Source organism: Rhinopithecus bieti, unplaced genomic scaffold (genome assembly GCF_001698545.2).
Source record: "Rhinopithecus bieti isolate Rb0 unplaced genomic scaffold, ASM169854v2 scaffold_36008, whole genome shotgun sequence".
In the NCBI taxonomy this organism is placed as follows: domain Eukaryota; kingdom Metazoa; phylum Chordata; class Mammalia; order Primates; family Cercopithecidae; genus Rhinopithecus; species Rhinopithecus bieti.
This window is the reverse complement of record NW_016816204.1, coordinates 2,475,786-2,491,638: the sequence shown is the minus strand read 5'-3', so window position 1 is coordinate 2,491,638 and position 15,853 is coordinate 2,475,786. Positions and strand designations below refer to the sequence as shown.

Below are 15,853 nucleotides of genomic sequence, written 5' to 3'. Positions count from 1 at the left end.
TTCTAAAAATAATAAAAAATATAATAAGTATTATATTTTAAAAGCCCTTCACGGGTTCCCTGTCACCTACAGAAGAAATTCCATCTTCTCTTGATCTCTCCCTGGCTACCCCGGCTCCAGGTCCCTCCTGCAAGGTTCCAGCATGGCCAGCACAGCCTTCGCCATCTGGAATGCGAGTTCACATCAGCCCCAGAATTTCTACTCATCTCCCAAAACCCAGCTCAGCCATCATCTTCCCAAGCCCCACTCCTTATCCTTCAGGCCAGCTGCGACTCACAGAAGTCTACCATTGCTCCAGTGACACCAGGCAATGTCGCCTCTGCCTCACTCCGCCCTAGTTAGATGGCCAGTTCCTTGGATGCCCTCCTTGAGGGCAGAGACCATGTAAATTTCTTCTCTCTATGCCCAACATCTAGTAACACACACTCCTAACACCGGCTGACATCTTTACAGCAATTACCACGTGGCAAGCATTATGCTAAACACTTTACATTCATTGATTTGTTTCCTCTTCACAACAACTCTAAGAAACACTAACTACTATTATCTCCATGTCTCAGATGATAAAATTGAGGCTCAGAGAGGTTAAGTGACTTATGCAGGGTCACACAGCAATTGCAAAGGAGAAGAGTACTGCACCCAGAAATGTGATTCCAGAATCTGTGCCCCTAACCAGTACTCCATAAATGTTAGCTGATGAAAAAAGTCCCAGGCCAGGGGTGGGTCCCAGGAGGCCCAATCCCAGCCCACAGGTGGTTTCTCCTACCACACCAACTCAGCTTCAAGCCCTAGGCAGGGAGTTTTGCAGTTAGGAGGGGAGGGTCTGGCGGTGGAAGGGGAAGACACCTGGGGGCCCCCGTTCTCCAGGCATTTTTCAGAAACCCCTTCACACGACCCCTGGTTTGGCTGGTTTGGAGCTAACCCATCTCCAGCTTTGATCTCTGCAGCTCAGCTCAGTTGCCATGGAGACGGTGCCCACTGCGCCAAGCTGGGGAGACAGCAGTGAGTGCGCAAGCCTAGTCAGGCTTAGGGGGCACATGCTGGGTGTTTCCAAGTGCTGTTTACTTCCTGTCATTTTAATTAGCACCCAAATCACCCGCTCACTTCACAGCTTGAATTAACCCAATCTCTCCCAGCTTCTCCATCTGGTGGGAAGCTTGGGACCCAGCAGCGCATCAGCAAAGAAGAGCAGTCTTCCAGACCCTGGCTTACGGGGTCAAGATCCACCTGCTTCTTTGCAGCACAGTGTGACAGGGAGACCTTACCCCCTACACCCCTCACCACCAAGGATTCGGGGGCCTGGGCTTCTGCTTGGTCTTGCCACTGACTGCCAGCAAGTGAGTTGCTTCCCTCGCTGGACTGGCTTCCTTGGCTGTAAAATAAGGATGACCCCCTTGCCTTCCCCTCTGAGCTACAGAAGAACCCAAGCAATCATGTCTGCAAGGGCACTTTGTGAACTGAAGCTCTGTACTTTCAAAAGACATGAGACAGGACGCCTGAACCCCGGGTTCTCTGGCACACACCCGGCGAGCGTAGGGGCAGGGCTGGGCAGAGGCTCTGTAGGGTCTCAGTGTCACAAGGGGCCTCAATATGGGTGTCTGACATTGTCTCCACTTGCCACACAGCCAGAAGCACAGCAAGAGGACGGAAAGAAGACGATCATCATAGGACTGAATACACCACCACTTCCCTAACCTTGTTAGGGATTTCTTCATTTTTTAATAGACCAAGAATCTCTAAAAATGGAAGTGGGCCAGGCCTGGCTCAGCATCTGAGAGGCCCTGTACCTGCCATTATTTTGGCCTCATTCCTCAGGCAAGGGAGCCTGTGATGGAGGCCAGTCCACCGAAGAAGGCCCAGGACTGGAAAGAAGCTGGCCTCTGTGGCCTTCTCCTGCCCTCCCTGGAAATAGCCACAGGGCACAGAGAGAAGGACCCAGAAAAGAGCGAGGCGGGGCCCAGTGGTGACACCCGGGATCCTCCTCTGCTGAGGATTAACACCCCATCACACGCCCGGGAGAGGGCACTTGGGGAGGCAGCGTCCCTGCGAGGGGGTGGGGGTGGCTGGGCAGGGGGGTGGGAGACAGAGGGGCCAGGCATAAATACTTGCCTCTCTCTTGGAGGCAGCGGCAGAGGCTGTGTTAGGCCTGGATAAACAGAAGGAGACAGGCATCTAGAAGACTCCAGCCTCCCACCTCCTCTGCCCTCAGAGCAATTTCCTTGGAGGGCAAAAATGTGCTTATCATCACTCCCCGCGTGCCAGGAGCCGGGCTGGGCCTGGGCTCAGGTATGCCTGTGCCAACACCCACCTGATGCCCGGGGCCTGACCTCCCTGCTGGTCCAGTGGCATTTTGGTGGCTGCCCTAGTCCTTGGTCCCTGCCCCAATAGTCCATAAAGGGCAGAGAACAGTGGGCGGAGTGAGAGGCCCGGGGCTGTGTTCTGAGCTGCCTCAGGACCCTGGTTTCCCTTCTGGAACATGGGGATGGGGGTCAGAATTCAAGCCCCAGGGAGGTCTGAGGGAGATCCCGGGACTGGAGCTGAGCCACAGGCCATGGTGCAGGGGAAGAGCCCCGGGCCGCAAGAGGAGCGGTGTCACAGGTGCCTGCCCTTTCTCTGGCCCTGTTTCTTTTTTTTTTTTTTTTCCCTTTCTCTGGCCCTGTTTCTCTTTTTTTTTTTTTTGAGACGGAGTCTCGCTCAGTCGCCCAGGCTGGAGTGCAGTGGCCGGATCTCAGCTCACTGCAAGCTCCACCTCCCGGGTTTACACCATTCTCCTGCCTCAGCCTCCCGAGTAGCTGGGACTACAGGCACCCGCCACCTCGCCCGGCTAGTTTTTTGTATTTTTTAGTAGAGACGGGGTTTCACCGTGTTAGCCAGGATGGTCTCGATCTCCTGACCTCGTGATCCACCCGTCTCGGCCTCCCAAAGTGCTGGGATTACAGGCTTGAGCCACCGCGCCCAGCTGGCCCTGTTTCTTCACCTGTGAAATGTGGGGCTCAGTGCTTCTGAGCCTCCAGGGTTCTGCTCCCCCAGTTCTTCCAAACTGAGAACTTTGAGATTAGCAGAATAGGAGCCTGAACGATTTCAGACTCTTTGCGTCCTCTGCCCTGTGCCAGGGGACAAGGGGTCAGGGAAGGAGCGAGTTGTTTGCATCCAGGCAGAGGTAAGACACCAGCGGGGTCTGGCTTACCCTTCTGTAGAGGGCAGCCTTGACAGATTGGCAGGTGTCAGGGCAGAGAGCAGGAGGGGGCTGCATGCCCCGCCCTACAGAAGCTGTCCTCTACCCGAGGGAGCCCTGTCCCCACCATCCACATGTCTGATAGGTGACTGGCACACTCTGTGGGCATAATAAGGTGTGGGAGTGGGGAAGAGGCTCAGAGCACCCTCTCCACAGGATAAAGTAGGAGACTGGCTGCAGCCAGGGACAGGCACAGAGGGCTGAAGGACAGGGACACCTGGGGACAGTCGTTCTTCATTTTATCATTCACTCCCTTATCCCACAAATCAATCACTGAAATTCAGGGAGCTGAGCGTGTTGCTGTGTTTGTCCCAATGTTTTGGGGTTCAGGAAGAGGAAGAGATCTCCCCAAATCACCAGCACAGTCAGACCAGCACCCTAGCCCCTCTTTATTTGAACCCACAGCACTACTACTTGGAGAGGAGAGGGAGGGGTGCAGAGAATGAGCTGGATGAGATCCTGTCTGGCTCTAACATGCCACAGTGCACACGTTTACACTGAGCACCTACTGTGTGCCAAACACCCCATGCAATGCTCTGGGGATGGGGTGGTAAGCTATGCAAGGCAGTCTGTTCCCAGACCCTGTCCTCAGGGGATTACGATGGGAGGAATGTGACAAACATACATTACAAATACCAGCAGGAGGACTCTGAAGATACAGCCCACAGTTTAAGTGATGCTATGAGGTGGCATCTAAACCTGTGCCAAATGAGTTATGGCCAATAAATGCTGCAGGAACCCCAAGGAAGGAGCCACACCTGCAACTGGATGCTGGCCAAGCCCTTGGGCGGTCAGAGGCTGGCACACTTCAAGAGCCACAGCCAGGCCAGGTCTGCACACTGAGGCCGGGCACAGTGGTATCTAAATTCTGTATCCAGGCCTAGGCCTGGGCATACATTTTTCCCATCCACAACTCTAAGAAGACCCACATTGCTCCTGCAAGGAGACGCACAGAGATGGCATTGTAGACTGCATGTTTGTGTCCCCTCAAACCCAAATGCTGAAATCCTGACCTCCAATGGGAGTTGATTAGGAGGCGGGGTCTTGGGGGGGTGGATTCAATTTAGGTAAGCCATCAGGGTGGGGCCCTCATCGGGGTCTGTTTAAGAGGCTAGAGGCTGGCACGGTGGCTCATGTCTGTAATCCTAGCACTTTGGGAGGCGGAAGGGGGTGGATTCCTTGAGTCCAGGAGTTCAAGACCAGCCTGGGCAACATGGTGAAACCCCCTATCTACAAAAAATACAAAAATTAGCCAGGTGTGGTGGTGTGTGCCTGTGATCCCAGCTACTTGGGAGGCTGAGGTGGGAGGATCGCTTGAGTCCAGGAGGTGGAGGTTTCAGTGAGCCAGGACTGCATCACTGCATTCCAACCTGGGTAACAGAGTGAGACCCTGTCTCAAAAAAAAAAAAAAAAAAGGAAGAGGCTACATAGAGCTCATGCTCTCTCTCTCTCTCTCTGCCATGTGAGGCTATAATGAGAAAAGTGTAAGCCAGGAAGAGGGCCCTCATCAAACACCAAGTCTGCCAGCATCCTGATCTTAGACTTCCTGGCCTCCAGAAGTGTGAGGATAAAATAAATCTCTGTTGTTTAAGCCACCCCATCTCTGGTATCTTGTTACAGCAGCCCACGCTAACTAGCTAACTAAGAGAGATGATACGTGCGTCCTCAGCCTGGTGCTTGCCCCAAGATGCCATTAGGCCCCATTTCTCAGATTTCTTGGTCTCCAGCTAATATACACCCTCCCCTAATCTGGTCACAGGTACTTTCTCTGGAGAAAAAAGAGAATCTCTTCCTTAAACCCAAAGACTTGCTGCCCAGCCTGTGGCGGTGGTGTGGTAGGATAGGCAGGGTATACCTGTGAGTAGCCAGGCCATTGCCAGGCTCTTCCTGGAGTCACAGCATGCTAAAGCCTCTGTAGATGATGTGGTTTCGCCTCCCCACTAAACCACCAGGAAAATCAAGGCCCAGAAAGGTGAAGTGGCTGCCCTAAGGTCACAACTAGTTCTATCCCCTCACTGGGAAGATGAGCAGAGCACTGTCTCTGGCCCTTGGGGCTCAGGGTAGGACAGAGCTCTTCTGTGCTCCAGGTAGCCTTCTGACCTCTTCGAGAAGGGGAGGGGAGGGTGCTGGCTTCCCATCCTCTCAGGCTGCTGCAAGACTGGAGTAGCATAGGACAGCCTCTCCAGGCAAAGAGGGCTCTTCTCTCCCTCTCTTCCCAGGCTTGGAGTCTCGCTGGGTGTTCAAGAGCCCATCACTCTGCTGACACTACTCCAGTTAGAAGCCGGGGTGGAGGGGAGGTCAGGGAAAGGCCCACCCTTCCATTCTCAAACCCCAATTGTTGTTGTTGTTGTTATATGTTTTGTTTTGTTTTTAGTCACTTTATCTGGCAGAGGACCCAAACCCCAATTATGAAATCCATCCTGACCCACTTTTGGGTTCTTCTCACACACCCACACTTACCCACAGACATTGGCGCAGCACATCCCCACACTCACGCTGGTTTAGGTGTGTGGGGTGGGAAGCAGGGAGGGGTGGTCAGGAGGGAGCCCCTTTGTGGCTACTTGCTACTTGCCTTTTTGGTGTTCCTAAACACATGAGACTCATACGTAGCCAGCAGGTAACAATATCCCTGGACCAGACCCCAGGATCATGATGAAGTCCCTGGCATACAGGAAGTGCTCAGATCTGCAGTAAATGAGTGACAGTGAACGTGCAGTAACGTCTTTCTCACAGGGACAGGCATGGTGTGGGCCAGCCCCAGAAATGAGGGCCCGTCTGGTGGTTTTTCCATGGGGGAGGAGCACAGTACCTGCCCTGGAAGCCCTCCAGCCCCTTGACAAGGTGCCTTCAGGCTTATGCGTCCCTTTTAGTTTCCTAGTCTGAAACCGAAGCTCAGAGGGGTTATGTGATGTGCCGGGTATCCTGGGGCCAGTAAGTGGCAGAGTCCAAACATGCACCCAGGCCAGAGCTGTCCCAGCACACTGCACCCCGGCGCCTCCTGGGTGGAGAGCTGCCTCTGGAATGTTGCTAGGCCTGGGTGGGGAGCAGGCTATGGGAAGGCTGCTGGAGACACTGGGGGCTTTGGCCCACCTTCCTAGGAGGTGACACTCCTACTCAGGGCATCCTTGAAGACTCAGAGGACACGAGCCAGGGTAGACTTTGTTCTTCAGGGTAGACCCTTCCTTCTCACTTTTGCTAAGGGTGAGCCCTAGAATTCCCTGAAAAGCAAAATTAAGTGAGATGACTTGGATTCAAATCTCAGCTCTGCTACTTACTAGCTATTTGACCTTTGGGTAAGTTACTTCTGTGTGCCTCAGTTTCTACAACCATAAAATGGTAGTCTGTAAAGTAACAATAACTATCTCCCAGGTCCTCGACAGGCACAAGAGACCACTCAAATTAAAGTGTTTTCCATAGGGACTGGCAGACATGAGTGCTCACTACACCAGAGACTCAACTTATATGAACTGTGTGCCTCCTGGGTGCCAAGCACTGTGCAAGACACTCATAAATATAATGAAAACTTCGTAGAAGTGGAGTACAAAGTAGAGAAGGACCAAGAAGAAAGAGAACAGTCAGTTCTTCATAGCCAAGCTCTGTGGAGCCTGCCCTGAAGAATGCTGTGTAATGGACCTGTCTCCTCCAAGTGTCCATCCCTCTAGGCCCTAGATGCTTTGTTCCAAAGACCTGCATTAAATTCCACCCAGTTGTGCAGGGAGTGAATTGGGAGGTAGGAGCATCGGGCAGCAGGACTTGGAAAAGCCCAGGACTGCCCAGGGCAGGGCATGGCTAGATCTGTGGGCCAGGGAGCCAGGTGGAGTCCACAACCTCCCTGCTCCTCTGCCAGAATCCCCTCCTCCCTGGCAGTCGGGCACCCAGCATTAGAAGAGATCTACCCAGGCGCAGGCTGTGAAAGCCCTGAGCCCACTGGAGGGGAGGATTACTCAACTGGTAAATCCTGCCTTCCCTATAATCCTGGTGCTCAGAGAAAGATGCTAAGCTGCGCTCCCTCTCAACCAGCTCTGGCCAATTCCAAAGTGGAGCAACTCCTCAAGTTTTCTTGCTCTTCATTCTCCTGATCCTTTCAACATGATTCCTTCAACTTCCCCCTTCAGTTCTGTCCACATCATTTAATGAGGCATTTCCCTCCCAATCCTGTTGCCTGAGAGTATCCCACTCCTCCTGTTTGCCTCCACCCTACTAGGGCAAATGAGGGGCCCTGTACCATTTTGAGGTTATGAACAAAGTCCCAGTTCAACCTTGCAACCCCTTAAGGGGTTCAAATGAAATTCCCATCTCTCCTTTGAGGAACCAAGGAGCATATTTTCCAAAGAGCTGGCCTAATGGAAATATAAAGCCCATTGCTACTGGGCCCAGTTAGAGTGCCTGCAGCCCCTTAGGCAGGAAGTAGGGCTTCTTCTGGCAGAAGAGGGATACGTTTCTAGTGCTGGTGGGGACCCTGCATGCTGTCTGTGCACTGCACAACTTCAGGGGGCGCCATTTCTATTGTGACACCCCTAGAGTTATGCAATGCAGTGGTTCTGAGCTAGCAGCCTCCTTCCTGCCTTTCTGCAGAGGCTGTCAACAGATCCCCAGGGCCAGGCCCTCCTGCCCAGCCTTCTTTGTCCTACTTCTCTCCCTGACCCTGTCCTCCTGCAGCCAGAACTACCTTCAATGGGGTTTTAGAGGACATCTGCCCTACAAAAGCCTGAGGCTACCAAAATCAACACACGCCTAAAGCTTTCCCATAAATCTTGTATGTGCAAGTCCTGAAGACTTTCAAATCTAGTGCCCTTCTTCTGATGAGCATGGGAGGAAGGGGGAAGTGGTTGGCACCAATACAGGGAGACAGGTGGGCAGCCCAGTGCCATGGGGTCAAGCAGTAAGTCATTTATTCTCACCCACTGAGCTGGCTATTAGAAGCAGGTGGAAGAAGGGAGGTGGGGAGGAGGAATCTTTTATTTTAAACCTTTCCTATTCTGATTAAGCATTTCTTTTCCCCTCTGACCTTCACTGGTCTCATTTTGGCAGATCAAACAGCCAGTGAGTCGGAGGGAGGCCCAGGCCAGTGACACATAGATTCCGGATGGGCCGGCCTGCTGCCACCCCCTCGCTGCTGTGGCCGGGCTGCTGCCCAGGAGGCGGCAGGAGACTGCGGCTCATCTGCGCCAGGCCTGCAGGTACCTCGGGAAGGCCTCGCGGGGCTTCAGGCTCCTGCGGCTGGACAGGTCGCAAGTGGGGCGAAGGCGGAGATCAGCAGCCCATGGGGGCCCGGCCACTCAGCCTGGAGACCTGGCTACCCGTGGTTCCTGCTGTCCTCTGTGAATTACAACCTGCCAGTTTGACTTTGGGGAGAAACAGTCACTTGTCTGACGGTAACAAAAAGATCCAAATCTCTGCCTCTTCCCATTACTTGGCTGGACAGCCAATGAAGCAAGTGTGCTTTAAACAAATTTCCAAGGAACTTGTGGATGCACGCAGTTTAAGAGAAAACCGGAGAGGTCATGGTGTGGCCTGCGTTGTACTGGGTGGGTCCGACGAGGGAATCTGGGGAAGGAGGAGTAAGCACCGGGGTCCTAGAAGTTTTCTGGGGTCAGGGCGATGGTGAGCACCAGGTCGCCAGGAGCTGCCGGCGTCGCCTCTGGCGCATCCGGGCCCATCCCCCACAGCACCCACAACGATCTCGGGGTCCAGCCACACCCTCCGCCCGCCCTGCCTCACCCCTGCTTCCCCAGCCCACAACCCAGCCCGGCCCGGAGGAAGGAGCCGGCCCCGCCGGGCCGCCGCCTGCGACTTCCCCTCTGATCCACAGGTGCCGGTAAACAAAAGTGCCGCAGCCGTCCCCCCGCCCCCACCCCACGGAGTTCGGCCCAAGGTTACGCCAGGGTTCGGGCGGCGCCCGCCGGGGGCCCCCAGACCCAGCTGCTGGGCTCTCCCGGGCTTCTCAAGCCCACCGGGTCCAGAGCCTTCCTGCGGCTCCGAGCTGCTCCCCTCGCTCCCAGCTGGGTTCCCCCCTGAAAGACTGGTCCAGGAAAACCCTCCTGGGTCCTCGCGCGCCCTTCTGCACGGGAACCCCAGCCCACCCCCGTACAGACACGCCTTCCACCATCTCGCCTAGGAAGGCTGCTGGGACCCCAGACCCAGAGCCCTGGCCACACTCCCGTCCCCTGCTGCCCCCTCCCGCAAAGCCCACGGTGGGAACAGAGGGCACCGCGCGAGCCGATGCCACCCTCACTGCCGGCCCCACCCAGACCTGCCGGTGCTGCAGTGCCCCGTTTGTGCAGCCTGCAGCATCCCCGTGGCTGGGACAGGCCCGGGGGCGGCTCGCACAACGCAGCGGGGAAGAGGATCGGGGTCCAGCCATAGCCAGAGCCCGGGTTCCCCCGGCCCCGCACCCCTTCCCGCTCCCGGCCCGCAGGGGCGACCCCGGAGAGCGCGCCCCCGGAACATCGGGCGGGTGTGGGGCTGAGGGTCCCGGGGCTGGGGGGTCCCAGAGCCGCCGGCCAGGGCCACAGGGACAGGGGAGGGGCGCCAGGCTGTGACCCCCCGTACTGTTTACTCTCCGTGTAATTAGCCGGCCGGGCGGTGAAGCCTTGGGCTGCGACGTGCGGCGGCCACTCCCGCAGACCCTGGAGCTCACTCCCCTAACCCGCAACCCCGGGCCTCTGCCCGGGCGGCCCTGCGGACTCACGTCTCGGAAGCGGTTCCAGTGCTTGATCTTGCCGCTGTACTGCGAGATGGACGACAGCCATTGCTCGTCCTCCATGAAATTGCCGGGGGTCTCGCCCTCCTTGAGACCCTTGGCGTCACCTTCGGCCAGGGCTGCCGCGGTCAGGAGCAACAGCGGCAGCACCAGCCGCCCGCAGCCCGGGGCGCGCATCGTGGTCCGGGTTCTACCTGGGGGTCTTGACTTCTGCAGTATTTTAATGTCCTTCCTCCCACCCCGCTGCTGGTGAAGAACACGCGGCTGTCCTCAGCCCTCCTCCCGCAGTCTGCGTCCGGTGACTGGCGGAGAGTGGGTCGCGGCTGAAATGTGACCTGGTTAGGAGATGCACTTCTCTGAAAAAGCCCAGCACTGGACGCGGAGAGGGAGAGAGAATCAGAGAGGCTGCGCCAGCAGGGGCTGTAACTGTAGCATCAGCATCACGTTTGACATCATCATACCTGGTTTAAAAAAAAAAAAAGGAGTGGGTAGATTTCAAAGCGAAGCGCTCTCTGGATGAGAGCGCCAAACGCCAGCCAGCCGCAGCGGGGCCCAGCCCAGCCTGGCACACAGGGAGTTGCAGACCAAGAAATCAGAATCCCGAAATGTCCCTGAGCTCCCTCCAAGGATGGAGAGCAAGAAGGGCCCCAGGATCTCCCCGGGGAAGATGGGATGGGGGAAAGGGCGCAAAACTCTCCGGTTACAAAGCCAGCCAGGCTCAGGTGTCGGAAAGGGAATTTGGCCAGACACCGTTTTTCTCCCCTTGCCTCCCACCCGCAGGGGCCTGCGCCACAACCCTGACAGCTGGCTTCCTGGAGTTATGGCTCTACCGTAATGGGTGGCTTCGTTAAAACAAAAGCCGTATAACAACTGCCTGCTCAGAACCATTGCTCCCCAGCGGCACCGCGTTGCGCAAAGCAAGGCCTGAGCACTGAGTGGCTGGTGAAACAGAGGCAGATGTCCTCCTCCCCAAGCAGCTGTTTAGGGGCTGTCACCCTTTTTGTTAGCTCTTCCTAGAACAACCCTAAAAGGCAAATGTCTGACCATTTCATCTGCCTTGGAGGCTGCAAACTTGGAAAAGGCATATTTGCTTACGGTTTTTTGACTTCAAGTTAGTTTGAATAAGCCACTGGGGAAGCTGGAACGTGGGCGGGGGGGTTGGGTGCTGGTTTTGTTTAAGGTGTTTTGTTGAAACGGTGACCCTCCTTATTGGTTGTAGATTTAAATGTTGACATACCAGCGGGGAAGGTTGGAGGCCGGCCACAGTCCCAAGATCACAGCAGAAATGGGGAGAGGTTTACATTACAAATACATTAAAGAGGAAACATCATCTAATGGGACAAAACATAGTTAGTGAACTTTTGTGACCCAAGGCCTAGACTGTGTTTTTAAAAAGACTTAGCTGCTGTGATCTAAAAAATAAAATTTTAAAAGGCAATGAAAAACATGATCTTAATCAGTAGGAAAAAACATAGCTTACAAGGTTCCTCGTCACCTGAATCTGGCCTGTCTGGGAACTCTGAATGCCTCAGTGGCTCAGGCTGGAGTCTCGTTGGGAAAACAGAAAACAATAGCTCCCTTTCCGTGTTTTCTTGTTTCCTTTGCTGTTGGATTTAGTGGTGGTGCTGCAGTGAGGCCCTGGCCATTGACGTCTTCATCTCACAGTAATAAAGCATTCTTCCTGGGTGTGTCCTCGCACTGTACAGTGGGAGAGCACGGCTTGCTGTCATGGAGACTGGGGGACAGAATCCCACTTACTGGCTAGATTCTTGAGCAATTACCTATTTTCTAACTAAAATTAATGGTAATACCACCATTAAAATTGCTGTAAAGTGCAAGCAAAATTACATACTAAGTGTCTGGGCATAATAGGCATTTTTTAAAAAGTTAGTCTTCCCTCTGGTTGGGAAGAAAAGGCTACGGTGTCCCATAGTTCTGAAAATTTATGAAAATTTGCCATCTTTTCCACCATCTCAATCCTACAATCCTAGTATGTGTGTGTGTGTGTGTGTGTGTGCACGCGCGCGTGTGTTTTAGCAAAGCTAACTATATATCTCTAAGGCACTTAGGAGATAGGTACCAGATACCACAGCTCTACCATTCCTGTGCTATCTTAGGGGCTTCCAGAGTTACCAAAGTTGCTAAATGAAGAGTTTGGAAAGGTGCTGTCAAGATGCCCATCAATATGACAATAGCTGTCTCCAGACTCTGAGGGTTAAAATGGCTCCCACAGTCCCAGGTAGCTTCTCCAGTGGGACTCGCCTTCTGTAGCACCTTCAAGCTGGGTCAATACTAGTCCTGTGTCGAAAGCTAATCAACAACATTCCAGTCGCATTAGTGAAGCCAATAGTAATGCTATTTAGGAAGAAGAACCCAAATTTCCAGATGACTGATGTAAAACTTGTAGGAAACAGCCAATAGTTTTAGTTTACAAGGAAGAAAAAAAGGGCCACGTGTGCTGATTCATACCTGTAATCCCAGCACTTTAGGAGGACTAGAGGCAGGAGGATGGCTTGAGCCTAGGAGTTCCAGACCAGCGTAGGCAACATAGCAAGACCCTATCTCTATTCAAAATTTAAAAAATGAGCCAGGTTGCACATGCCTGTGGTCCCAGATACTCGGAGGCTAAGGCGAAAGGATTGTTTTGAGCCTGGAAGCTAAGGCTGCACTGGGCTAGGATCGTGTCACTGTACTCCAGCTGGAGAAACAGAGCGAGACTCTTTCTCAAAAGAAAACAGAAAAGAAAAAGAAAAGGTTTTCCTTTCTTTTTTTTTTAGACGGAGTCTTGCTCTGTCGCCCAGGCCGGAGTGCAGTGGTGCGATCTCAGTTCATTGCAACCTCCACCTCCCAAGTTCAAGCGATTCTCCTGCCTCAGCCTCCTGAGTACCTGGGATTACAGGTGCCCGCCACCATGCTCAGCTAATTTTTGTGTTTTTAGTAGAAACGGCGTTTCACCATGTTGGCCAAGCTGGTCTTGAACTCCTGGCTTCAGGTGATCCGCCCTCCTCGGTCTCCCAAAGTGCTGGGATTACAGGCATGAGCCACCAGACCCAGCTTGGTCTTCCTAATGTTTGAAAGAATTACTGGCAGGTCAGCCTTTTCAAGACAATGGCCCCAAACACGAGGAGCTGCTAGGTATATGTGCTAAGTGGTACATATATTTTACACATTTTTCTGTTTGCACTTAATATTTAGCAATTCTAAAACGGAGAAGAGAAACCTTAGTTTCCTAATAAGAAACCCAAATGGAATACATTTTTTTTTTTTTTTTTTTTTTTTTTGAGACGGAGTTTCGCTCTTGTTGCCCTGGCTGGAGTGCAATGGCACGATCTCGGCTCACTGCAACCTCTGCCTCCCAGGTTCCAAAGCAAATCTCCTGCCTCAGCCTCCTGTGTAGCTGGGATTACAGGCATGCAGCACCACACCCGGCTCATTTTGTATTTTAGTAGAGATGGGGTTTCTCCATGTTGGTCTGGCTGGTCTCAAACTCCTGATCTCATGTGATCCATCCGCCTTGGCCTCCCAAAGTGCTGGAATTACCGGCGTGAGCCACCATGCCTGGCCTGAATACATCTTAAAACCCATTTAATTCCATTTCTAGATGACCCCACAAGCACAAAAAGATAAATGCACAAAGATAATTGCTCATAATAGCCCATCCTGGAAACCAATTCAATGCCCATTAGCCATTAAAGGATAAAACATACCTATAACAGACTACTGGTCCAGACATTAAAAATAATGATGTAGATCTGTATCTATTAAAGACCAGTGTGATCCACTATTTTGCTGGGTGAGAAAAGCTCATTATATAGATCATATCTAATAGGATCCCATTTGGAAGTACAGTATAGTGTAGCCATTCTCAAACTTTCTGGCATCAGGAGCGCTTAACACTGAGAAATTATTGAGGACCCCAGAGAACTTTTGTTTAGGTGACTTATATATATAGTGATATTTACTGTATTTGAAAATCAAAGAATTAAAATTTTTTTACTTTAAAATAAATGTAACCATTTCATATTAACAGAATATTTTATGAAAAACAACAGTCTCTACCCCTCCCCCAAATTAGTAAGACAGTGGCACTGTTTTACAGTTTTACAAATCTCTTTAGCGTCTGGCTCAGAGGAAGACAAGAGTCTCACATAAGCTTCCGCATTACAGCAAGCGTATCCGTCGCTGGGGCTGCCGTAACAAAGTACCACAGACTGGGTGGCTTCAACAATAGACAATTATTTTCTCACAGTTCTGGAGGCTCAGAGTTCAAGATCAAACTGTTGGTAGGTCTGGTTTCTCTGAGCCCTCTCTTCTTGGCCTGCAGGATGGCCGCCTTCTTGCTGTGTCCTCGTTTCCTCTGTGCACACACTAGTCTGGTGTCTCTGTGTGTCCAAATTCCCTCTTTTTGTAAAGACACCATACAGACTGGATTAGGGCTGACCCTAACAGCCTCATTTTAACCTAATCACCCCACTAAAAGCCCAATCCCCAAATAAACAGTCACATTCTGAGTAACTGGGAGTTAGAGCTTCAACATGTAGATTTTGGGTGGTCATGACTCAGCAGCAGGTATAAATGAAAATAGCTAGTAAGAGCACAGTAGAAGCACTAGCAGCAAACTGAGTTAATCTCTGAAAACACATACATTTATACCCTACACCTATCAATTTACAATATTCTAGAAAACAAAAGTACACACGCACACATTCTACTAACCGTCAGAGTGATGTCACCATATCACAGAGCCTCTGGAAAACTCCACTGAACACTCGTGAGAGAATGAGTTTAAAAGGCACATAGCACCTTAGTATTCTTACGAAGACAGTTTGGACCTCCTCATAGACATCCCCTAAAAGGTTCCTGGGGACTCCTAGAAGTCCAAAGTCCACACTTGGAGAGCTACTGGTACAATCTATATGACTTAAGGCAATTTTTTTTTTTTTGTTTTTGAGACAGGGTCTTACTGTCACCCAGGCTGGAGTGCAGTGATGTGATCATAGCTCACTACAGCCTTGCCCTCCTGGGCTCAACTGATCCCACCTCAGCTTCTGAAGTAGCTGGGACTACAGTCACATGCCACTATGCCTGGCTAATTTTCTTTTGTACTTTTATTTTGGTAGAGACAGGGTTTCACCATGTTGCCCAGCCTGGTCTTGAACTCCTGGGCTTAAGCAATCCTCTTGCCTCCCAAAGTGCTGGGATTACAGGTGTGAGCCACTGCCCCCAACTTTAAGGAAAACTTCTTAACCTTGTTAAGCCTCAGTTTGTAAAATGGGGACAATATTACCTACTTAAGTGGGCTATTGTAAAGACTGAATTAATGTACAAAAAATAACATATGTGAGCACTCCACTAATAGTTATTATTTGTGAACAAATTTCTTAACTTCTCATATTTTATATATGTCTAAATGTATAGGGAGTAGTTACCTCTGGAAGCTAAAATTTATTTTCATTTATTATTTTTTTTGTAGAGACGGGGTCTCGCTAGTTTGCCGACGCTGGTCTTGAATTCCTGGCCTCAAGCAAACCTCTGGTTTCAGCCTCCGATTTAGATTGAAGTATAACACACACTGACAAAAGCACAAAGCATAAACTTGGTTATTTTTCATAAAGTAAACTTGTTTTCATTTAAAAGGACATTTTACCAAAAAAAAAAGAAAAAAAAGATGTTAATAAAAACCATAATGGCAGCCACTTTCCTCACTTCTAGCAGCATAGGCTTGAACATTCATCCTCCCTATGGTATCAAGATGGAAGTTGACAGGTGTTCCACTGACTCAACTCAATACACCTCCAGTGCCACTGGGTTCCCTTGAGCTCCAGGACAGTGAGTTCCAGCACAGTGCAAGGGAAAACAGGAACTAAATCTGAATTACTATGATGCTGGATTCTACTCAATGCCCAGTTTTGGAA

General features: G+C 51.7%; 1 protein-coding gene across 1 annotated transcript in view; it reads right to left on the bottom strand.

Moving 5' to 3' along the window:
- SPOCK2 (SPARC (osteonectin), cwcv and kazal like domains proteoglycan 2) overlaps positions 1–10,859 on the bottom strand; it is a 28,364-nt gene extending 17,505 nt beyond the window's left edge. Inside the window, exons 1-2 of the mRNA XM_017854621.1 lie at positions 10,769–10,859; positions 9,927–10,399 (exon numbers count right to left, since the gene is read on the bottom strand). Of these exons, the coding sequence (XP_017710110.1) occupies positions 9,927–10,115 (189 nt within the window). The 5' untranslated portion in view covers positions 10,116–10,399; positions 10,769–10,859. The remainder of the gene's footprint in view (positions 1–9,926; positions 10,400–10,768) is intronic.
- Positions 10,860–15,853: the final 4,994 nt, after the last annotated feature.